Genomic DNA, 25,208 nt, shown 5'->3' with positions numbered 1-25,208 from the left:
TATTTCATGAAGATAGATGGAGGAACTGTGCTGTGGCTATAGTTTCTGTGGCTCCACAGTTAAATGAGACCAGAACAGGAAGTTCTTTAAGAGGAGAAATTTCATTTTTGTAAGATCCAATAAAAACCCACTTCTCAACATAGCTGTGTGTGCCATTAACAAGAAGAAAGAGTCCGTTAGGAGTCCAGAAACACATAAACAGTGTGTTTCTATGGCCTTTATGTGCACCACTAGGCCGGTAAAGGGCATGACCCAGTACAAGATTCTGGTGGTACGATAAAGTGGAGCAAAAATACCACAGTTTCACTGTATTGTGCTATTAAAACAAAAACAACTTCCACTGTATCACACAATTTGCACTTATATTGACTGCTGCTGTTAATATCAGATATTACTATAATGCCAATGTTATAGCTATAGTTTATTTATACCAGTTATTAGTAGATATTTTAATTTTTATGTGCAGGTATGCGCAAGGGGAGGTAGAGAACACGATAGAGTGTGTTGACTTACATTATAATCAAACTACTGCTAAAACACTAAAAAGCCTAAATATATTTTAAAAAGATGTTTTGAGTTTTAAAACAGTACACAATAATGGAAGACCTAAACAAAAATATACAGTAGAATAAACACCAGCTGAACATCATTGTACTTCCATAGCAAAGTCATTATTTTATTATATCAAAATATATTATATATATATATATATATGTGTGTAAAGCTGGTTCTGCCCATCCCTCCAACCATCCATGCATGCATGATAGATGGATGGATGGCTGGGTCATGAAGGCAACAGATTCAGGAGGGAAACTCAGACGTCCCTCACCCTAGTGACACTCCTCACCTCCTCCTGAGGCATCTCAAGGAGCTCCCAGGCCAGACAGGATAAGGCTGAGCATGGCCACCTTCTTATCTTATTTTTTTTTGGTCAGCATCCAGTTCTTGTGACCATAGGTGAGGAGTGGAACATACATAGATGGACCAGTAAAGCAAGAGCTTCCCCTTTGAGCTCAGTTTTTTTTTTTTTTTTTTTTTCACCATGACGGGCCAGAGCAACACCCTCATTACTGTAGACAAGGCTCCCTTCCACTGGACATTCTCACACTCCATCCCGTGATCACTTGTGAACAAAACACCCAGATACTTGAACACCTCCGCTTAAGGCAAAGACTCATCCTCAACCCAGAGGAAGCAGTCCACTTTTTGTCCAGTTAAAAACCATGGCCTCAGACAGAGAGGAGCTGACTCTCATCCCACTCAGCTATGAAACGGCCCAGTGCACACTGAAGGTCATGGCCTGAAGATGCCAACAGAACCGCATCAGCTGCAAAAAGCAAAGATGGGGCGTGTTAAAATTAGTTCAATATATCAAATATCAAAATGAACAAAAGTGCTGGGGATGGATTTTTGGAGAAATTGTGTACTGTGTTGACTTGATTTAGCCCTTTACAGATTTTGATGCACACGTAAAAGGCAATTTCAGTTTAGCAACACGATTCAACTGTTTTCATAATGTCCACCTTTAAAGTGTAGTGATTCACTGGAGATTAAAGGAAAAATACTATATCTGGCTGATACAGACAAGCTGATGATATGCTGATATTCTGCAATAAATAAATAAATAAAAAATCACGAGTTAATGCAAGAGGCAGCTTTTCAAAGAGGTGCCCAAACAAGCCTAAAATATATTTTCACTGCGTTATTTTTCTCAGCTGTGGCAATTTAAAGTTTGTTTCTTCAAGGTCTTGGATAAGTAACTGCAATATTTTCGACTCCTTGTGGCGCCAGAAAAGAAAAATCCCGCAGACCCATGTCACAGTGGATTGGTGTGTTGCGGTGTGTTGTGGTGCATTACCTCTTCATGGCTCGGTCATGCATGGAACCAAGCAACCCTGTAACTGTGTTTGCTTTGTGTGACAGTTTGTGTCAGTGCCTCCGAGCCATTTTCTTTTTTTTTTTTCCTCTCTGAGAGAGGCTGCCCCGCTGTAGCGAGTGTGTCAACAATACCAGCCGAGAGGCAGCCTTCAGTCCACACACACGACTGCAGACTAATCCTTAAAGAGAAAAGAGAGAAAGTGGAGCTGGTGCCAAGATGTATAGAAACGGTGTGAACGTAGAAAGTGGATGGGCAGGGGTGAAAAGAGCAGGGGACTGAGCAACTCGTGTGTCAGAACTGACAGCCGGTGACAGAGGAAGAAGGTAGTGGGAAGCGTGGATGCTAGAAAGAGAGATTTTAATGTTTCAAAGAGTTTCCCGTATCACAGCCTCTGACATGTTACACACACTGCTCACTATCTGCCCAACCCCGACAGCTGCACAAATTGCCTGAAAGAGGCTCCCTAGGCAAGGCCTTTGACCAGGTGTGTGTTTGTGTGTGTTATGTCAGCGAGATGAGAGAAAGGAGAAAGACATTTGTGAATACCTGAACATTTGTGTGTGTGACAGCGAAAAATGTATTTTTTTTTCTGTTCCAGATCACGGTTGAATGAGATGAATGTACCAAGATAAGGCTAGGCGTGTGGGTAAAGAAAGTGTGTGCATTCACTTTTATTTTATTCACTTTTGTAAGAATATAACGTGTGCAACAAATGCTCTAAAGGTTTTACATCTGCTGTTTTGCCAGTGTTTCCATGTCTATCTGTTAGCGAGATATTTCTTGAACCACAAAATGGATTTTTAACGAAACTCTCACATAGTAGTTATTGGAAGTACATCTACAACTGATCAACATTTGAAGAACTCTATTCAAGATTGCCACCACAGCTAAGCAAACATTGCAAACATAAAAAGGACCATAACTTAAGCCAATTTTATGGATATTGAGCTCAAATTGGCTGTGATAGCAGCTGAATATCATCTCCAACACATACTCTGAGTGATACATACTGCACAAAATCTTTGCTCAAAACTTTGGCATCAACTATTGGCGTCAACAACGTCTGTTCGCAAAATATCTCAAGAACAACTGGGTGGATTTTAATGAAACTCTCAGAAAGTAATCATTGGGTGTGCATCTACAGTTCATTGACTTTTGGAGGCTGCCCTATTTCAGATGGCCACCACAACTAAATAACCTGGGTCAACACAAACATGGCTATAACTCAGTCAGATGTACAGATATTTAGATTCTTGCAAAGTGGCATGAGATTTCAGAAAACATCATTTTATGTACCTGCCTCTTTCCAATGAACTTGCTTGTGTGTTGTCTGTCAGAGCAGTCCAATGTTGAAAGGCTTGTTCTGAGGCATTATTATCAAAATGATCATGTAAAGAGAAATAATGGAGCTTTTTCACTTCCTTGTACGATGAAGTGTCCAACAAACAGTAGTTGCTTCTTTTGTTAGTATAGTCTGTATTTAAAAACCTAAGGGCAATGTCTTCTCAGTATGTTCTGTACTGGCAGTTAATTTAAAAAAGTAATCCCTACACAAAAAAATGCACCACTATTTTTTTGTTTTTCTGCTGTACTTTGTCATGTTTTGTTTTGTCAAAAATTTCATTCTGTCCAGTTAGTGTGAAGCATTAGCCCAGAAGACATTATTTTCCTTTACAGCTGCTCGTCTGTTATTCATGTGCTGAATCCTGTTAACGCTCTCTTAGCCTTCAGCATGTGTGTGTGTGTGTGTTGGGAAGTTAAGGAACATGCAGGTAATGGATTATTATCAGAGCTGGCTCAGGCTGTGTGTTGCTCTGCAGTGACAGCCTGTCATTACCACAAACACCAGCTCACACCAGCTCACTTTCATGAACACTTTCAGAGATATTTCCTTTAACAGCACTTAAGCACATATCCTCCACCTCATCTGATTCTTTTGCCTAAACCCACAGACTCTCTTTTTTTTTGGAACTTAATTTATCCACTTTTTCCACCGTGGGACTCAAGTTGAGACTGTCAAGAAAGTGGAGTTGTTTTGCTCTAAACATCAAGACAGAGTGTTTTCAGTGCTGTTGTCATGTTTATTTCCTCCGAACGTAGCTTAATGCTTTGCCTGAGGCTAAAACAAGGGTGGGTGTTCCATCAGTGCCAGAAACTCATTAATCCTTGCACTCCCCTTCCTCCCTGCCAGAGCCGGTCATCTTATTAAGCCATTTAGTCAGTATTGAGCTGTGTAATTGGACAGTGGAGGCCAATATGAGATGTTTTAGTAAGTTAAAGTGTGATATAGTGCTCAGGCCAGACATAGGCTGTGTTATGCACCCACAGCAGGAAGCAGGACAAAAATATAATAAATATATATTATAGTACTGGCCTCAGCGCTGTTTTGTTTTTCATTACTTTTCTGTGTTTGCTTCAGTCTGAAAACAAATTAGAGCAACATTAAGTGCTTCTTTTACATGTGCATAGAGTTTATTCACATTATAATATCATACCTACTTACTTTACAAGACTTCCTAACAGTCAAAGCTGGCTGATTAGTGACAATGTGTTGTATAAAATCAAACAATACTGTAAGCATGTAGTTTCTGTCCCGAGTCATAGCAATGTGTTTGGCCTTGAGTTAATGTATGCTAAGTGCTGAAATTATTGCACTTAGTTGGACTGTTGTGGTTGTTTTTCATGCAAGTTTCTGCGGTAAAACGTGGTGCCATAATCACCAAGCACCGCTAATCTAATCTTCTCATATCCTGCTTCCTTAATTTGATGTGCTTCCTGCTGAATCAAGAGAATGATGTGGGAGAGGAAAACACAACTCGGCAGGATGTGAGTTGGGCAGAAAGCGGACGTTTGATTGGGTAGATTTAGGATACAAACCTAAAAATAATGGGTGGTTCTCTCTAATCAAATCCATGCCCATTAAGTACTGTACAGGAAATAAGTCTAACCAGAAACATAAATGTGACTTTCTTTTTTGTTCTTTTTGGTCTCTGCAGCAGTCCTATGCCCCTCCCCCTCCACCCATGGCCTCCCCCAGCCCTGGCACGACAGGAGGAGGAGGAGGAGGAGGAGGTGGTGGTGGAGGTCATGGAGGAGGGCTAGTGGAGCAACTAAGTAAAACCAACCTGTACATCAGAGGCCTGCCACCTGCCACAACTGATCAGGACCTCATCAAACTCTGCCAACCGTGAGTTTATTCTATTCTATTCTATTCTATTCTATTCTATTCTATTCTATTCTATTCTATTCTATTCTATTCTGTTCTGTTCTGTTCTGTTCTGTTCTATTCTGTTCTTGTCCTTGCTCTGCAGATGCCTTAAGCAGCACCTGCCAGTGAATTTAGTTCATTACTGCTCAGTTCAGTTCTGCCCGTGGTCATTAGTGCTGTGAGTCAAACAGCAGCTTCAAATGAGTTTCAACAGTTTGCTCTTGACCTGCGTGTTTCTCTTCCCTGCTTCCTAAGAGGAAGGAAAAAAGAAACACCCAAACAAGCATGTTATGTACTCATGTTAGGGCAGACACATTCTGCTGTCCATCAACAGAGGTTTTAGACCCCTGTGATGAAGTTAATCTTGTGTAATGCCAGAGAGTTATCTATCTATCTATCTATCTTAGTACCCTATTAAATCTAATAGTCTGCAAGAATAGTAGCAAAAGTATTGAAAAGGTGTTTTCATCAGAAAGCTAGTTCTTTTGAACGAACTGATGGCATGTTTTTTAAACTGATTAGCAGCATTGTTCTTCAGTTCATATTTTGTCAATGGATTGTGAGTTTGCCTCTGAGCCAACAGGCAGCTGTACTTGCATCAGCAATATCTATTTTCCATAAAAGTCCTTGTTCAGCATGAACCACTCTATTTGTACTCTGTGCAAAAATACATGTAGGTGAATAGTTTTTCCTGCTGAGAAATTGCTCGGCTTTAAAAAACTGTCATGGCTGTAAATGTCTTGTTTCTCAAACTGACTGGTCAAAGTTACATTGGAGTTGGTAAACTTCTCCTGGTTTTATATGAAGCCTGTTTTTATATCTGCAATAAGTGCTGGAGAAACAGTAAAGATCACTGGGGCATATGTTGTTTTGCTGTTAGCCATATCAATATGTTCAAAACACAGAAATATGAACCAAAAAGCATTTAATTCAACAGCTAGCAGTTTAGCTGCTGTTTACCAACTCACTGACCTCACTGGTTAACGTTAACTCTCGATTAACAGTAGCAGATATAAGTTTCTCTGGAAATCGATCATTTCAAATTATCTATCCATTTTTTTGACTTGATTAATCCTGTTCAGGGTCACGAGAAGCTGATGTCTATCTATAGAGGTCAGCAGATAAGAGGCGGGGGAGGTCGAATGGAATTACAGTTTTTATTTATTAATATTTTTGTTACTTATCAACACTTAATGGATCCAACCACTTAAAAAAAGATATACAAGTCCCAGTTTACTATCACGACTGAAATACTGAAATGTGAAGATGTCTCACATGTCGACCCATCCTCTGCATGTGTCAGCTGCAGTCAGTTGTATGTCAGCGTAGCCCTGGAGGCGTTCTGGAAAAATGGGGTAAAACATGGGGGCCAGTAAAAGTTTCATTAGGGACTCAGTCAGCGTGCCAAGTGGCCAGTAACATTTTGGAAAGGTCAGTGGGGGAGATGGTTGGCCAGTGGGGGCTGCTGGGAACCACTCAAAGCTTTGAGGATCTAACTCTCTCCAGCTTTTGGAAATAAAGTGGCAGTTTGTGGTCACTCACTCATATGCATGTGCATGCAAAAACTCACTCATAGATCATTCATGTGCATTAATACAGTAAATAACAGGAAGAGAGTCTATTAATACTGACACACACACACACACACGAACACTATTTGAACTCTGTCATCCTCATCCGTATTGATGCTTGTTCAAGTTCATATCCGCCCCTTCCATCCTTCTCTCTCTGCCCCCCCCCCCCCCCCCTTCTCTGTCTCTGTGCCAGTTCTCAGAGTGTCAGTGAAAAGTGCTGTTGTCAGCTGACATTTCCAATCACTCCCCCGGTCGCCCAAACTATGGACACACTTTTAACGTCTGGGGACAGAGCAGAACGTGAGCAGAATCTAAATAGAAGCACAAGGGCAATTTCCCTCACACTCACCAGCTTTAACTCACACTTGTTGTCTATCTTGCTCACACTTGTCACTGACTCATTACTCCTACCCATCTATCTAGCCATCCATCCGTCCATCTATCTATCTATATTTTAGCTTGTCATAGCAGGAGGAAAATCATATAAGGACTGACTGCAGTTTAGTTAAAGATTAGGTGAACTACAGAAGCCTTTTATGGTGGTATAAACATGTTGAAATATCTTTTGTCAAAAGGGTCCTTTAGGTGGCTTTCATGCTGCTTTTTGCTCTAAATTTGATTGTCTCACTCTGTTGTGCTTAAACGCTTACAAATGAACATGACAGCGTTGTCAGCTGTCAGATCATCAGACGCTTAAAAAATATCCACTCTTTCCCAAAAATGTTACAAGAGAGCACTGTGTCTAAACCTTTTAACTTTTTCTAAATGACTGACAGACATTTTATTTGCAGCATTCTTTTAAAAAAGGGCTTTTTTAACTTGTGGTTGTTTTCCTTGTTATGACTATAAAGTGTTATGATGCTGTAATGCAGACTCCTGTATGCACCGCTTAGTGTTCCTTGGAGCTGATGATTTAAACTTCATAGAGAACCCTTTTGGCAGATAAACTTAATGTACCAGGGAAATTAAGCTATCTTCTTAAATTCATAGTAAACTGCCTTTTTGCTCTGGAATCAGTCCAGGTCAGGTTTCATTTTTTTTCGAGCACCTTAAGATGTTAAACTGAGTATGGGAAATTAATTTAAAGACTTGTGAAGTACCGCTATTTTCCTTCTCCCTCTGCATGTGTCTGTTTGGTAGAGGCAGAAAAGGCAGAACAAAAAATAAGGGAAATGCTGGAGACAAGACAGCTGTACCGAATTCCCAATTAGAAGCTACCACACACTGAGACCAACCTGTGAGGATGGTGATGCGTGCACACTCACACAGAAGATTCAGACAGGACAAACACTCTTTGCAAACATACAAGATTTGCACAAATACCTAATGTATACATACACATATAAGCGTCCTGAAGAGAACAAAACAGAAGAGATTTCAGAAGGCATGAAACGAATAGCATCTGAAGTTGCTCCACAGGGGATAAAAACACAAACCTGAGTCTGTGGGGGCCCTTTTGAGAACTGTCATTAACACCTCACTCAATCACACAAACACGCAGAGCCAGCACACTAACTGTAGTATTGACAACTCTTTAAATCTCTCTGCAGTCCAGAAAAAACAAGCAGTTTATCGGTCTCACTGTTTTTATTGCATCACATGAGAGGAAATCAAAATGTTTTATTGTGGCAATGATTTTAGGAGTTTGAAACTAAAGAATCTCCATAATTTGAGGAGGATTCTTTTCCTAAAGCTTGTATCTCATTGGGCTGCACCTGTTAGCAAAGAAAAAAAAATTGTGAACAGCATTCATTAGGGAGCTCCCAAAATGTCTCAAAACATTTGCAAGGGTTCTCAATTTAATTACACAAGTGGCAGGACCTTGTCCTTGTATCACTGGAATTTGGAAGATGTTCAAAAAATTTGCTCTCAAAACAGACGCAGAGTTGTTGTGGGCATCTGGAACCTGTCTGAAACCTTCTCAATTTAGTTTCCGTGAGTCAGAATGCGTGGGAATTTGGAAACAACTTTGGGAGGGCTTAGTGACATATCATGCCAAAATTATGACTGATTAGAGATAAAAACTAAAACAAACTGTGATCAAACTGAGACATAATTAAGACACTGTGGCTAATTTTGCAACAAAACTTGTTCATGTTATTCAAAAGAATGTTGTGTGAATGTTGCATATTACTTGCAGTTAGGTATATCTACAAACATGTTGTAAGTACTAATTCATATCATTCCAAGTAAATGTTTGTGTATTTCCTAAAATTTTGTTCTTTGACTAGTTGCCAACGGTTGCAGCCCAGTAAAATACTGACTTAAGGTCCTCTTAACACTGGATGAAGACCTTGCTACACTCTCCACAACCTACACAGACTATTGGAACATGACTGGATTGTGGCAAATTTGGAAAGACTGGATTATAATGTCACTAAAGGTCCTGGGTGGCGCATGGAGGAGTTTATTCAGTATAAGGCCCATGTTCACCAGGGTGGCTTGGTCATTTAGTGTTCAAAGCAGGACTGGTCTTGCTGCCTCATGCCTAGGCTACGACTATCATCGTGGTCATGGACGTAACCTAGTGCAGACATGATACTCATAGCTGCATTCTGACATGGTATGAGAGAGTCATGCCAGGGCCAGCGTATAGATCATGTTGGGGGTGCAAAAGATCATCTCAATAATGTAGAAATAGCAGAGAAATTACCATTTCATGACTACTAAGAGTGTAGCAGTGCCATAATTGACTTCATACTGAAAGAGGTTTTCTACATTTGTTGTGATCCATCCACTTTCTAAAAGGTCAAAGAAATCTTAGCTGGGTTGTCTTCCAGTGCTTTAAGGGACCTTAAAAGTTTGTCATGCCTAACATCTTTCAAAATCTGTTAGCCCAACCTAATCCTGACAGACCAGTCATAAGGCATTCTTCTGTGGCTTAGAAATGTTTGGATGAGCTTTGTAGCACCTTGCTAAAGCCAAAGAAACTGGAGATCTTTAGGTTTGCCAGTAATTTCTGTTGCATAGGTCAAAAAGCTCAGTTTTCATTTAACGACCTACAATAATTTTATTTTTCTCGGAAAAGAAAAATGGAAAGTTACTGAAAAAGGACATGCTGGCCCTAACCATCAGTCTATTCTTGATATGTTTTAGTTTTCCCAGTAGAAGCTTGTTTTCCTACTTTGACTTTAGATGGAGCAGAAGTTGATGTTATTTCAAGTCACTCCAGGCATCTGCTTGAATCAAGGAACAGGCTCCGGTTAGGTCTAGAACAAGATTTCTTCAAGATTCATTGCATCTTGTCTCCCTCTTTTTCTGGTTACCTTTTTCACATTCAGATATGAACAGATAGCATTTCCCCTTGTCTGCTCGCATAGACAACCTGCCAAAATACTGATGGATTTCTGACATGTGTTCTAACTCTATGCATCTGCATGCATTCACGGACAAACAACTGCATCCACACAAATATTTGTAGGCTCAATTCCGCTCCAGCACATACGCTCACACTTGTACTGTTAGTGTTTTATGCTGTGACACACATGGAACCAAAGTATGATTGAGGTAGAAGTCTGCTAAAAGCTGGTCTCCATACTGCAGAATGCTGCTTTTTGATTTGCGGTGTTATCTTGTGTGCATCTGCATGCATGTTTGTCACTGAGAATACTGTACGCGTTGGCATTTAGTTGAGCATTTTTTAAGGGGGTTTTACGATGTTTCTGCAGCCATTTGATCTATCCCTAAACTACAGACCAAATATCGTGTTTACCACCAGTGTGACATTTTAAAAAATAAAAGTGCCAGACAAGCATCAGATTTGGCTGTCACAATCAGTGGGTTGGTAAATATCCCAAAATACCCCAAACTGCAGGAAAGAAAATAAGTAAGAATTGAGCGTTGTTGCAGTGTTTGAATGTTGAACTGCAGAAAAGCAGAGATTTCTTTTTTAGCATGCCAATTTTAAGATTATAGGATGCTCATCTACCAGGTCTTATTAAAGCTTTTCAGAGCCTTTTATCTTTTTTTTTATTTTGAAAGTATCCTGTCCCAATAGAGTTTGATGTTTGGCTGTCAGGTGAGCTACTCTAAATTTTTCTTCTCACTGACAGAAGCAGCTTGCTGACAGAGAATCTCTTGGTGGTGACAACTAAATGATCTTTTCTTTATTAAACACCTCTTACTATCTCTCCATCTCTCCCTGACGACTGCACTTCCTCTTTGCCTTTAGTGTCTCTTTTTATCTTTTGACTGACTACTTTCCCTTTCCTCCTCTATTTCTCATTCCTCAGACTCTCTCCCTCCCTTCCCCTTGGTTTCCTCACCTCCCTCCCTCACCCTGTCCTATATCCTTGGAGTCTCCTGTGTTGTATCTTTATTGAATCGTTTCTGTCTCCGCCGTTGTCCCCCCCCCTCAATAGAGAGGAGGGACTACACCTCGATCCCTCACCTGGAGCCATCAGCCAGTCGGCAGCTTGTCAGTCTGTCAATCTGTTTGACAGTCACACAGCCAGCTAGTCAGTCATTGTGCTGCTGTGTGAACACATTAATTAGAAAAATGTCTCATCCACACACAGCCTGGCTGTGATCTCCGCTGATCCTAGCAATCTAAGTGTCTTAGTGTTTTCCTGATTTTCCTTCTATCTTATTTTTTAATTTTTGTTATCCTCTCTCCTCCTACCTCTCTCAAACTCCCACCTGGTTTTAGGCGGTTTCTTTCTCCTCCCTTTTCCTGAACGACTGAGAAACTGGTTCAATAAGAAACATTAATAACGCTTTCTGAAAACCCGATAACAGAGGGCCAGAGAACAGAAGAGGGATGAAGAGTGGGGGGGGGGGGTTAAAGGAATGAGGCATAGACAGAGAGTTGAAAGTGTCACACAAAGACAGTATGGAAGTGAAACAGACAGGAGACAAAAGTTGACAGACAGAACAGACAAAAAGAGGCAAAGAGGTTGTGTCTCTCTCTCTCTTGTCAGCATACAAATGTGTAGTTATTATCACCTGTTGCCGAGAACAGTGTGTGATCATCATGTAATTGCTTTTGTCTGTGTGTGTTTGTTTGTCTGCCTGTTTATTAGCTAAACATCTCAATAAAACTCTCAGAAAATAACTATTGGATGGACATCTACAACCAAATAACTTCTGAATACTAATTATTATTATTATTATGCAATACATATTCCAGATACTTACCTTAAGGCGGCAGGTTTTAATGGGTAATCACAATGTTTTATTGTTTTTTGTTGTTGTTGTTTTTTACAGGTATGGGAAGATTGTGTCAACGAAGGCCATCTTGGATAAAAACACCAATCAGTGCAAAGGTGAGTGACCATCAGTTGACTTAATCTGAGGGCTGTTCTACAAAACAAGCTTAATGTTGAGCCGATAGTAAGAGTTTGGGTATTACAAGAGAGGCTCTATTTGAGCTCTGTTAGATTACCACGGTAACACGCTAAACTCACAGCCGACTCCAGAACAAGTTATGAGTTCAGAGTTTCAGTGTAAACAGTCTGTGAGAAGCTCCATCCGCTCACTGGTTTACAGTATTTCCTGGTGATATATAGAACTCAGTGTTGATGTTTGATGTTGTAATCCACGTAATTCTCTGTCCCCATATTCCAACAAAAGCAGTGTTTATCATTGCTTTTGTTTTAAGAACATATCAAAGTTCAGTGAAAGAGCAATCACACTTTAGCTAACAATCTGCAAAAACAATTGTAGCTTCTATTTTCTTTTGATACGTTTAAACGTTTCTCCCTTTTATTAACATTTTTAGCACACGTTTGAAGTTTATTAGTGACATGATCAGAATAAAGCGAGACAGGAACACTGGTATAAACAGCTCTGTCGTTGTTTTGATTTTTTATGGCACAAATGCTGAAAATCTCCATATTTCCAATCCAAATAATTATTTTTTAAATCTCTACTAAAGCATATTTAAAAATCTATTTTGTTTCCCCAAAATCCCCAGTCGGTGTGTTCACCAGGAACTATTTGCTTTTAAAAATATCCAGTGTACTGAGGATAAGGCATACCACTTTATCAGAAACAATGTCAAAGTGAAATAAATTAACTGAGTGTAGAGTTAACTGTTTAATTTTACTGACACTTGCACACAACTAACAAGTTTTCTGCAGCATTCCCCTCGTCTTAATTGTAGTTCCTGTGTTTTCATGTAATGATTTTTTTTTAATACTCTTCACACCTTTCCTCAGCATAAACTGTTATTCTTATGAGTGGAGGGGTTATGAGGACTCTTTCTCCATAAATGTGTTTGAGCGCTTGATGTATTTTGTGCTGAACAAATGTCAAATGATGTATGAAATCCACCTTTTATTTGAACACACGCAGAGCCTGCGGGACAAAACCTCAGTTAAGAAAAAAAATTTTTTTACAACAGTTGTTGCCCTTGTTAGATTTGAGTAAAGTTTTAGGTTTTGTCTGACACAGAAAAAGCCCAGCTATGTCAAACCTGCTATAAAATATACTTCTAAAATTTATATTTGAAAACCCTCATAAAGTTTAATTCTGATTATGTTGGGTTTGAGTCAGTAAGACATAAATTAATAATTTATGTACTTTGGCTGCCTAAAGGTGGACTAATCATTATGTCTTGATGGAAATGGTCTTACCATGATTAATCTCTGCCTTTTGTACTTTCTTCTTTGCAATCCCAGTCAATTTTCATAGGTATTTTTCTAAAACATCAACAGTTTGGTGTAAAAATCAAAAGCTGTTTGTTTGCCTCAGAAATGTTCCATCACACACAGCACAAAAGTGACTGTCATAAAGTCCATGTCGTCCTTTAATCCATTTAAACGATTCACTACAAGAGTATATATTTACATTGATTAAAGTCTCTGTGGGTGATTTCAGGTCTGCTCCCTAATGATGCTCAGAGTTAAGCAGCTTTCGAAAGCAAGATGTGGGCATTTCTGTCATAGACCAAATGAAAACGAAGAACACACTATGGTTACAGTGTGTTACAGTGTGTCGCTGCAGTGAGTGAGGTGTCTTTTGAGAACTGCCTGCTTGATTGTCAGAGTGGTCTGAACAAAGCACTAATCAGTGTGATTGTTGTCATCTGCTTCTGAAGAGGCACATGAGAGCATGTGTTCAGCATGATTACTGCTCATCTGCTGGGCCTGTACTCAAAGGTATGCCAACACGCTTTGGGACAACAGCACAAATGCCCTATTATCAACATTTTAGGTTGCAACAGCATGGCGTCCAAGTATGATTGATTTTGATGACAGTGATAAAAATGTGAATTTTTTAAAAAGTGTCTGCACTGATTGCTTAAAACATTTAAAAAAATAACAAATAGTCCAGATTGTCTAAACATGATAGTTCAGATGTTTTGCTTGGTGTTCTATAGAAAGGTTACAAACAATCAATGTGTTACCTGTTGTAGGTAGCTCTTCAAATGACCTCAATTTGGAGAAGACAAAAAAAAAATTGGGACTGAACTGACAAGCTAACAACGAGACCAAGAGGGACCAACACCAATGTGGGCTGCTGCTGTCTGAAAACACTTCCAATCCCAAAGTTTTCAGAGTGATTCATGCAAGCACGGAAATAGATTTCTATGGATATTTGAATGCGAAAACAGATAGTAGCAGCTAGCTGTTGCACTTCCACAGCAGCCTTAGACACCCACAGGAAGAATGTTGTAATATTTCTGCCAGAATAAGCATGTGATGCAAAATTAATGATGAAATCTATCTGTTTTTATTCAGTAACAACTCTCCTCAGTAGTTATACTCCTTAGTCTCCTCGGTTCACTGACAGATCCTCCTTTTTATCTCATGTATCCTGTGTTTTCTGCCCTGCTTTGGATTGTGTTATTCAAATCTCAGGATAGTCATTTTGATCCTGTCTGATCCTGTTTGCATATGGGCCCAACCTTTACAACTCTCCACTTTGCTTGATCTTAGCTCCACTCAGAATACCTGTCAGCTCATCCATTTCGATCAGAATTGTTTGTCTGTTTGTCCAAACTGAGGTTTCAGAGAGATATTTAAAACAGGCAACATATTCATTGTTTGTAACCTTTCTACAGAACCCCACTTTGACACATCTTAATCATGCCAATAACCTTAAAACTTCTACAGTTTTACTAAAGCTCTAGATTGTCTGTAACTCCAGTTCTTTCATCCAATTAGAAGGTTATTGTATCTTTATCCTGGATCTATTTATGCAATTTTTTCTAACCTCAAAATCAGTCGTGTACTTTTGCATCCCATAATCAAATTTGGTTTTCAGCTTTAAGCACATATTGAAATGTCTTTTTTTACATCATTGCTGCACAGTCAAATGAAAAGCAGAACATTTTATAACCCCAGTATTATTTATTTTACATCTCCAACTCATTTCCTCAACTCTACATTTTTTAAATGTTTCTTGAAATGAGGTTTTAAGAAGATGTCTTTGTGCTAAATTTCATTATTTTTATGTTTGCCATTTATGCTGACCAGTGGTATGGCTTTATGCATCCTTGTAATATGGTACAAATGGAAGCAATATGAGTTTATGATCACATTACATCCAGAGCTCACAAAGTAAACACAGAGTCCAACTGTTTCTACTTTGAATCATATTTGTTGGACAAAGTGATATTTTCATTGGTAATCAGTTTTGTGGCAGCATCACAATTTTGATGATTTAGTACCAGTGTGTCATTATTCATTGAACAAAAAAATAAATAAATAAATGGAAAAAAAAAATGAAGCACACCCCTTGATTTTCCTTGAAGAGTTGTGTTTGGCAGCAATTAGTTGAAGTAATTGTCTTTTTATGATCCTATTGTGAAGGAATCTTTTCTCTGTATTCTAAAAACTATTCTGTGACAAATCTGCTGGTTTACATGAAATCTTTTGCCTGTCACAATTTCAGCACCACATATGACTGTGGAGTAGTTTTATATACAGATTTGTTCATGCTCAGTTCAATGACCTTTTTGTGCTGGGGTTTGGTAAAAGCCAAGCAAACCCAAATCATCACTTCTAACATCTTCATCTTTGATGCGTTGCAGTTTTCTGATGCTGATTTGCTGTTTGCTTTTTTGCCAAATGTGGTTAAGTACATTTTGGCCAAGTATCTTTGCTCTGATCTTGTCTATCCAAAGGATATTGCTCCAGAAGTCTTGTGGTTTGCTCAAATGCAACTTTACAAACAATATTGCGCTGCCAAGGTGTTTCCAGAAAGCAGAGCCCTTGTCTTGGCATCCTTTCTGAAATGCCGTACTTGTTCAGTCTTTTTCTAATTGTCATAAACTTTGACTGAGGCATAAAGAGGTGGAGCCTTTCAGTGTTTAAACATTGCTTGGACAGATCATGAACTTTAACTTGCTTAAGAAGATATATCAATATATCTTATACACACACACACATATATATCTTTATCACTACATAATGACAAAATGACCATGTAACTTTCTCAAATTAACAGCCAGCAACTATTGTTTTCCTGAAAGTATTGCTGGAGTCTTTTTATTTGTATCAGGGTAACACGCCTAAACATTTCAGACAAAATACAAAAATGACTTCTTTTATAGAAGTGCTCACATCTGCTGTAGACCAGTTAATGTATTTAGCAGTACCTGGATGCTACATTTATCATCTTCATTCCACTGAAAGCATTGAGGGTAGTCTTATTTTTACATGCTGTTCCTGCACATTGGCCTTGTTTTCATTAAATCAAGAGTGACACACTATTATATGGCATTTCTTAGTGTTAATCTGAGGCTGCGTAGTCAACAAATCTTAAGATCTGCAAAGTACCAAATGACTTTTATCTTTTAAATAATAAAACTTTTTTAAATTGAAAGTTGGTGAACTTATTTTTTTTTCATGACAGTCACTACCATTAGCAATTTTTGAGCTACCACATATCTCAGCTGTGTCATATTTTCACAGTTGTCACAATTTTTCACAAGGCTCATGGTGACTGCCAGCTGGGCAGGTATGTCCTTTTTAAATCCCTAATCTTTCACATTATAACTGCTGAATTGTCCACAGAAATTGTTAGCAGTTGAGAGCAGTTCTCATATTGGTGACAGAACGTAAATCCCATGACAGCTAGCTGTGCATTTATGCCAATAAAGCAAGTCTGAATTGAATTCCTGTCACTCTTGAGTATGCACGAGATGCTACTGGTAGCTTTTTTTCTCTATAAAATGACAATTCTGACCTGAATGGCGCTTGTTGGGGGGTATAGTTTGACAGGATTGTTGAGTAAAAATGTCGTCTGTAATGACAGCCCTCATTTCCCATAATGTCTGAGTAGTTTCTGACCAGAAAGTGCATAAACTGTTTCCTGTTTTCTTTTTCAGAATGCTAGGTTTACATTTTGTAGTCGTTGGCTAGCTTGTTCAGTTTATCCAAATTTAGACTGGTAATTATTATTGTTTTGTGCCAAACAATATTTTCTTAACTTTTAAGTGAGAAAGTTAATATATTGTCTGAGGAACACTGTATTGAACATTTTGGTTCAAGTGCTTTTCTCCAAATAGGTTTATGCATTCTGCTCATGGTGCTAGAGTGATGTTAACTTCTAGGCTGCAATAATAGTTTGACATGTGTTGTGAATGATTGAATGCTTTGTGGATGAATCATTAATTGTCATCTGTGCAGACCTCTCTAAATCTTCTGTCAGGTGTTTATTTTAAGATAAAATAAACATAGCACGAAAAGTAAGGAAATTTGTGTTTGGTTGATTATTTCTTTGTTGTAACAATGCCTCTTGGCAGTAAATCATATACTGTTGGAAAGCCTGTTTGTTTTCTCTTAAACGGAGCCACATTTGTTAGGAAAATGCATTTGTGGGTTGAGCAGCAGAGTTGAGTACGTCAGCGTCATACAATGCATACCACTAACACACTGTTTCTGATTGAGCGTCACATTTTGATGCATAATTTGCACGTTTTATTTATTTATTTGTTTTTTTTAAGTAGGGGTATGTGAAAACAGGCAAAAATTGTGAACAGAATAGTAAAACGGGTGCTTTCAGTGCTCATGTGTTGGCTTACTTAACGAACAAAAGACCTAAAAATGCAACAGCTGCTGAAGCGGCAAAGGTAAATTTGACAGACTGTATTTCTCATCAGAAATTTCACTGCTCGGGATGTAGACTTCATACAACTCTTAGCTAGTTGTTAACCCACAATGAAGGAGTTTCATTATCAGTTGGCCATTAGAGTGCTGTACAACCGGATAAGTGTTGGTTTGATTGCAAAGGCATTCAGCAGGGACAAGATAATTGCTTAGCGTGACTAAGAGAGTACAAATTGGCACAGAGAGTTCTCTTGGAAAGGGAGGGATGGATGGGCGGATGTAGACAGTGGTGGAGGGTGGGGGTAAAAATAACCTCAGGCTGACAGAAAAGGAAAGGGACCCTTTAAAACTGATGATTTAGCAGACAGCCTCTTCTGTGCAGGAAGAGTTGTCAGAGTGGAAAGCGAGACACAGAGTGTGAGCGAAGTAGAGGCATGCCTAAATAAAGACTTTACAGTTGATATGCTCATGCTTGTTGTCACATTAACTGTTCGTTGTAAAGTTTTTACTTGATTTCGGACTTTGCTTTTTTTTTTTGCTTTTTTTTTTTTTTTTACTGTAACAGTATAAGTATTATCTGTGCTCCCAATAGAATAATATAAAAGGAGCTATTTTTAGAGCTGTGACTGACTTAAATAAAAAGTTGCTTTTTTTTCTCTGAAATAATTCACTTAATAAATTCCTGTTTTGCACTCACTTCATGATGACAGTTTTCTTGTTAGTAGCGTGGGAGCTCTGAGGGAGTGAGAGGTCACAAAGCACAGGATGAGATGGGGGGGTGTGGGGGGCACTTTGGATTGTGAAGGATTTCCATTTCCCAAAGACAAGCTTTCTCCCTCCTCTGCCTCCCACCCTCTTTCACTCTCTGCCTGTCTCTGCCCTCCTCCTTCTGTACTTTGTTAGCCTATTCTAATGGCCCAAGGCCAGGAACTCTGGGAGCTCAGGAGATTGCTTTGGATCAAGTGATGTGTGTATGATCCCACGTTTATCTGCTTCCATTGGCCATCTGTGGCCACACGTGTTCATGTGTTTACATATGCTCATCATAGTGAGTATATGTGTGTGTGTGTGTGTGTGTGTGTGTAAATGCAGTATACATATAAAATGTTACTTTACTCTTTTAGAAAAATAATTTTTAGGGATGACTGAGCAGAATAAATTTCCATCTCTGCCCCATCCTAAGGCAACAACCAGGTTTCTTTTATAACACCAGCCCAGAAAAGAAAATTATGGCACAAAGTTTTGGAGATTATGTGGGGCAAATAAAGCTGATTACTTCCATATCTTTTAGAACTGACTGTTAATTAATCCCCACATGCAGAAATGAGAAAAAAAAAGTTGGGAATAAAAATTACTCTTTCATTTAAAAGTTTTATTTGAAGAAAGTGAATGTAAGTCTTACATGCTATAGAAATAACTATGTATTTTGGATTATGTCAATTTAAAGCAAGAAAAGCTCTTACTAAAATATGGATAAGAACAGAAAAGGTCAAAGATTGGCTTGAATTATTGCACACAATTTGTTTAATGAATAACAAAACAATTCTGTGTGGATTAAAGTAAAAAAAAATGTGGAGAGGAAACCTGTCACAAGCTGAGCAATTCAATCTCTTTTGATTCTGTCTACAGCCTTATTGCTTTAGTTCTGATTTACCTGTTTTTAGTTTGTTTTATATATATCTATATCTATATATAGATATATAATTTATTTTTCCTATTTCTCTTTTTGAACTGGTACTATTGTATTCAACAAGTTGACATGTTTACTTAATTTGTTGTCTTTTTTATTGCACTTTACATTTTTTGATAATGACAAAATGACTGTAAGCATACATCTAAGAATACAATGATGCAATATTTTCAGTCTTCTCTTTGTGACAAGAAGCTGTCGTTTACATTTACACTGAACTAAAGAGGGTTGATAATATTGTATATGAAATTGTAATATTTACATGTTGATCATGTTAGACGTGTGCTGCAGTGATTTGGAGAACTGTAGATCACTGTGAAAGATGGACATCTGCTCACTGACTCCACTCTGATTAACTGTCCCTGAACAAGACAGTGAATCTCCACCATCTCCTTGGCTCTTGATACTTGACCCTTGACCTTTGTTTAAAGAGGAGCAAATACTAGATCAGAAAAAGCCAAACTACTTCTGAGTGATGACTAGACTCAAACCAAATGGCACATTCTCTTCAAGGCTGATATTTTGTCCAACCAAACACGTCAGTGAGATGAGCACTTGGAGGAAAAAAAAAGTCCCTATCATTCAATGCTGAGTACTGTCTGGATATATGTGTAATACATTGCAGCTGACCCAACACTCATCTGTGCGAAAGGTATAAAGTCCACAGCAAGGCTCTGGCGCCTTTGGAAAAACTTAAATGTGCAGGGTAAAACTAGATTACATGCCAACTTCTACAGTGACTCAATATTTTATTTAGAGAGCATGTACGCGACTCCTGAGACATGGATTCAATTTTCTGGTTCTGTAATATAGAGAACATGTTTGATGTCAGTATATCACACTAAACGGAGCTGCTACCAGAGCTGGTTCTTGGTTACATTGCAGATTAAATCTCGGGCTTCTAGTTTGATGCCTGTAAACTCATGTCATGAGATGATTACACCTGTAAATCTGCTTATAGCACCTCGAGTTACTGTGAGTGATAACCAATGGTTCACTCCACTGTAGTCAACAGATTCAGAATAATAAACAAATAATTACTAAACCCTCCTGATCAAAGCTTGTCTGTGATCACCTTGACTATCAATAGCACACTTATATTCAGTACATACTCTTTTTTTCTTTTTTTTCTTTTGAGAAGCGCTTATAAAAGAGAAGATTACAAAGATGTTCAGATAAATTAGGTTAGAAATATAACTTGACACCAAGCTTACGACAAGCTGTGGTTTTTAAAAAGGAATTTAAACAGCCACAGCTTTAACCAGGAGCACTAAATATTTATAGCTTTATATAAAGAAATCAAAATGGTAGACGGTTTAATGGACTTCTTCATGTTTTTAGGATTTATCATTGTCTGCTGCTATGAAAGCGGGACAATCATGTTATTCCTGTGTCTCTGTGGGAGTATGTGTTCATTTGTCTGTGGGTCTGTTAGCACAATATCTCTTGAACCACTGGACAGGTTTTCATTTAGAATCAACCCGACTCAAGCTGGTTGCTGTAGCTAATCAACCTAAGCAAACCCAAAAGTGGTCGTAACTCAGTCAGCTTTGCAGATATTGAGCTAAAATTTGGTGTGGTAGTGGCTGAGCGTTATCCCCAACACACACACGAAGCGCTAACAGACCGCCCAAGATCTATATTTAAAACTTTGCCATGTAAGACAGCAGGCCTTATGCATTCTTTCCAAAAGTTCTTTTACAATCAACATTTATGAAATGTTGTTTTGTGTGAAGGTTCTTTTTGAAGCACTGTTGGACTAAAAGAGGAGAAATTGTTTCTTCAAGCAATTTCGATTGATTTAATGTTGGGCCTCAGTGGTAGAGTAGATCTCTTGAGTTAGACCAATTGGTGCTAAAATCCCCAGACTGGTTATATTCTTCAGCAGTACACTGAAGCCTGCATTGACCTTGATATGTTCATCGATGTTAGAATGTAGATGAAGCGCTGCATGCTATTACCATCAGGCAAAAACCTTGTCTCTCTATATTTCATCATTCATGTTTTTGCAAATCTATCAGTTCCATTGATCACTGCTTACATCTTTCTGTAACATAAAAACATACAGAGCAGGTATACATAAATACGGCTTTTTTTCCACACAATAATGAAATGTCCTATTGTCTATAAATGTATCTTTTGAATAAAGTTTGAATCATTATGCAATATCTGGTCAAAATGATGAACATACATGATTTTAAAACAACATTATGGTACAATCTTTATAAAAAAGCACCAGCATATTATTACTTTAAAAAACTCACTTTATAGATTTTACAGAGCCTGGTTTTTTAGTCATTCAACAGTGACGTTTATTTGAAGTGATGCAAACATTATGAATAGCATATAACCTTCAGTACTATAAGAAACCACTTGAAAAACCAAAGAAGTGATAAACCTTCTGACTTTCCCACTGATCTTATGGACAGTTGATACTGAAGTTAGTGATTACTTATTTGTCAGTGTGAGAAATGAGTTGCAGAAGTTTTTTTTTTAAAGATTGTCTGAAATCAAATAAAAGCATTCTGTCATCCTGCTGATGAATAATGTATGTTCATTCCCAGTAAGTGGAACTCTAATTAGCTCAAATATAAATAATTACAAAGGCAGGGACTTCTGGTGCATATTGTGAACATTTGTGTACACTTGCATTAGTGAAAAATAAACTTTCCCTGCATATCTGTTTTATGACTGCTTGTTTGGATTATAGTTGTCAGAGTGGCTAATGTTTGCGTGTAATAAGTGTATGCTCCAGAAAGAGTGTACACGTGTTTGTGTAACCCTATTTTGGCTAAATTATGGGTTTTTCTCATTAGGCAGTGTATAAATATTTGTGTGGGGGTGGGGCAGATCTTGCTGTGAAAGCAGCTTGCTGCCTTTGAACAATAAAAAACGTAACATCAGCTGCTTATCAGCAAAATGGGATGTAGCTCCAAGTTTTAGAAAAGAACGGCCAGATGTTACAAGCGAACAGGTCTGTGTGTGCGTCAGAGAGAGAGAGCACATTAATGCAGAGGATTGTGAGAAGTCAAATTCTTGATATGCAGATAATGTAATTGTCTTAACACTCAACCCACTCAAAGCTGTTCTTTTTTCTGAAAGTTTCTTTACGATCTCATGCATGCGTGTCAGCATTTCTCTTCTTGTTTTTATATAAACACACCTTCTCACACGGCACGTAGGACTTTTACTTATGCCTCAAACACACCCGCATGCGACCCAGTAACAATCTTAAGACCCATTTTTTTTACCTTTTGACATCTCTTCCCAGGTCCTGTATGATTAAAGCGGGACATTTTTTTTCTATTTCTGAAAGCAGAGTTTTTTTATGTGTGTGCTCAGACCTTTTGTCGTGTAAGATCCCAGAGCCTCAAGTCAAACAAATGCATAAAGACACAAACATACAAAGTAACACTTTAGTACAAAAAAATGAAAAAAAAATCTAATGAAGATCATTCCCCTTGAGTCTTTATTTCTTTCAAACAAAACCCACCTGAATGGTTGCAGTATATTATGTACAGCTTTTTTTCTCCTTTGATGTCACTGACGCAGAGGCAATCAAGGTTGAGTATGTGCTGAGAAGTTCAGTGTAGTACATGGACAAAATGAATTTAAATGCATTACTAGAACACTTTTTTACAAAATACAGATGTTGTTTCTTTAAAAAAAAAAGCAGCTCTGAAACTTGGATCATGAAGAATACAGAAGAGTTGCTGTTTTGACACTCATTCTGTTAATGTTCTCTGCTAAAACACATTAAATAGGGAAGCTGGGAGTTTTTATAAAATACGTGACCTGACTTTATTTCGTCACATTGAATAGATTCGTACAGTGATAAAAACACAACAAGGAGAAATTAGATTTGTTCTTGCAAAACAATAACCGGAACACTGCTTGATCCAAATATTTGTTTGTCCTTTTTGTTTTTTCTTGCCAGTGCTACTCCCTTTTCATTACGTTTTCTCTTTTGTTACCTCTTTTGTCTCTTTTTGTGTGTACAGGCTACGGCTTTGTGGACTTTGACAGCCCTGCAGCTGCCCAGAAGGCTGTGGCCTCGCTCAAAGCCAGTGGAGTCCAGGCACAGATGGCCAAAGTAAGCTTCATCTCACCCTGCACACACTCTCTGGTCTGAGAAACCTCCTTTCATGTGGTTGGTGGGATTGGTATCCCAGAGAGCAGCTGATGGTTATGAATGCTGATTGTCATAATAAAGATAAAGACAACAATGGGTGATCTTATCCAATGACAAATGGCTTCTCTGTGTATAAGCCGTAACACTTCATTGATTATTGTTAGAATGAGAAGTTCAGCTTTGATTCAGTCAAATATTAGATTGCATGTTGTGTCCATGATTAAGATAGAAATCAATGATTTTGTGCATCAAGACGTTATTTAGCTGAAAGATGAAAAAAATGCCTAATACTGCCTTCGTCTTGTTTTTGTTCTTTTGTTTACCTTCATTTAGATTTCACAAGTAGAGCTACATCTATTTTAAAATTACTTTAATTTTTATTTGTATGGATATGTCTGTGTGCACGTGATGTACAGTACTTTAACATACAACACATTATTGTAAAATAAACAGATTAGTCTTTCTCTTATCATATATCCTTTACACACCAAAGCTTTTAACTGAAAAAGGTGATTAATTTAGTATCTTTAGACAAGATTTACCCTATGTAATTTTTTGTGTGCTATGTTCAATCTCACTAATACCTGATTACTTTTTACATGTTTTATATCAAACATTTATAGCTGTGCTTGAATAAAAATAAATGTAAGATCTGTGGCAGGTTTGACAAAAAGCTGCAAAAGTTACTGATAGATGGAACCAGCCTTTATTCCTTTGATGAAACAATGTAAGCATTGTAGCATCAAATAGAATTAGCTCCAAATAAGCTAATTCACCAAGATGGTCACGTTTCCATCACTGTTAATCAGATGAAGTCAGTACTTACCTTCAACTGTTGCAGAGTCATGTGACCCAAAGCAATGACACAAGTACTAGCACGTCCTGGAGGATCTCATTGTTACCTGTCCAGAGACGATATTTAACCCCTCCAGGGAATTCTGGGTCTGCCCCAGGGTCTCCTTCCAGTGGGAAGTGCCTGGAAAACCAGGAGGCATCCTAATCAGATGCCTGAAACCACCTCAGCTGACTCCCTTCGATGTGGAGGAGCAGCAACCTAGATGGTGGAGCTCCTCACTCATCTGTGGCAGAAACTCGTTTCAGTGTCTTGCATCCAGGATCTCATTATTTTGTTAATGATCCAAATGTCATGGCCATAGGCGAGGGTGGATCATTAAAGTGAGAGCTTTTCCTTTTGTCTCAGCTCCTTTTTTGCCACAACATACCAGAGCAATTCCTTTATTATTGTGAATGAGGTAAATGTCAATCCCTCTCTTGCTCCATCCTGCCATCGCTCACAAAGACTCCCAAATTTAATAGATGTTAAATATTCTGCCTTGTTTTGTAGGTCTTTAAGCAATATTTCTGCAAACTTCTTTTCATAAATGAGAGAGGAGTGCAGCAGGAGCATCCTGTTGAATTAAACAGCATCACGCCTCTGGGCCACCTCTGCCTTGCTCTTCTATTAAACCTCTTTTCATTAAGCCCCAGTCTCTTATTTAGCTCCTAACAGATTTGGGGGCTCAGAGCATTAGATGTGTTGATGTGTTTAGCTGGTTTTACAGAAGGAAGAACCCTCGACTCCTCGGAGATTGGAGTTTCATGAGAGATGGAATGGAGGGCAGGAAGTCAATTCTGAATGAAATTATTGTGTCATGTAGTAATTATGCAGAGAGCTGCTGGTATCCCTCCTAACTTTAGGAAATCAGCGCGCAATTGAGTAAAATATCC

At 38.4% G+C, this 25,208-nt stretch overlaps 1 protein-coding gene across 1 annotated transcript in view; it reads left to right on the top strand.

Annotated features, from left to right (window-relative positions):
- The window catches only part of LOC108232179 (RNA-binding motif, single-stranded-interacting protein 3), a 123,828-nt gene that overhangs the window by 37,662 nt on the left and 60,958 nt on the right, over window positions 1-25,208 (top strand). The window contains exons 2-4 of the mRNA XM_017409795.3: window positions 4,876-5,066; window positions 11,867-11,925; window positions 23,350-23,441. Of these exons, the coding sequence (XP_017265284.1) occupies window positions 4,876-5,066; window positions 11,867-11,925; window positions 23,350-23,441 (342 nt within the window). The remainder of the gene's footprint in view (window positions 1-4,875; window positions 5,067-11,866; window positions 11,926-23,349; window positions 23,442-25,208) is intronic.

This window comes from Kryptolebias marmoratus, linkage group LG16, assembly GCF_001649575.2.
Source record: "Kryptolebias marmoratus isolate JLee-2015 linkage group LG16, ASM164957v2, whole genome shotgun sequence".
Lineage (NCBI taxonomy): Eukaryota > Metazoa > Chordata > Actinopteri > Cyprinodontiformes > Rivulidae > Kryptolebias > Kryptolebias marmoratus.
This window is presented reverse-complemented; position numbering and strand designations above follow the sequence as displayed.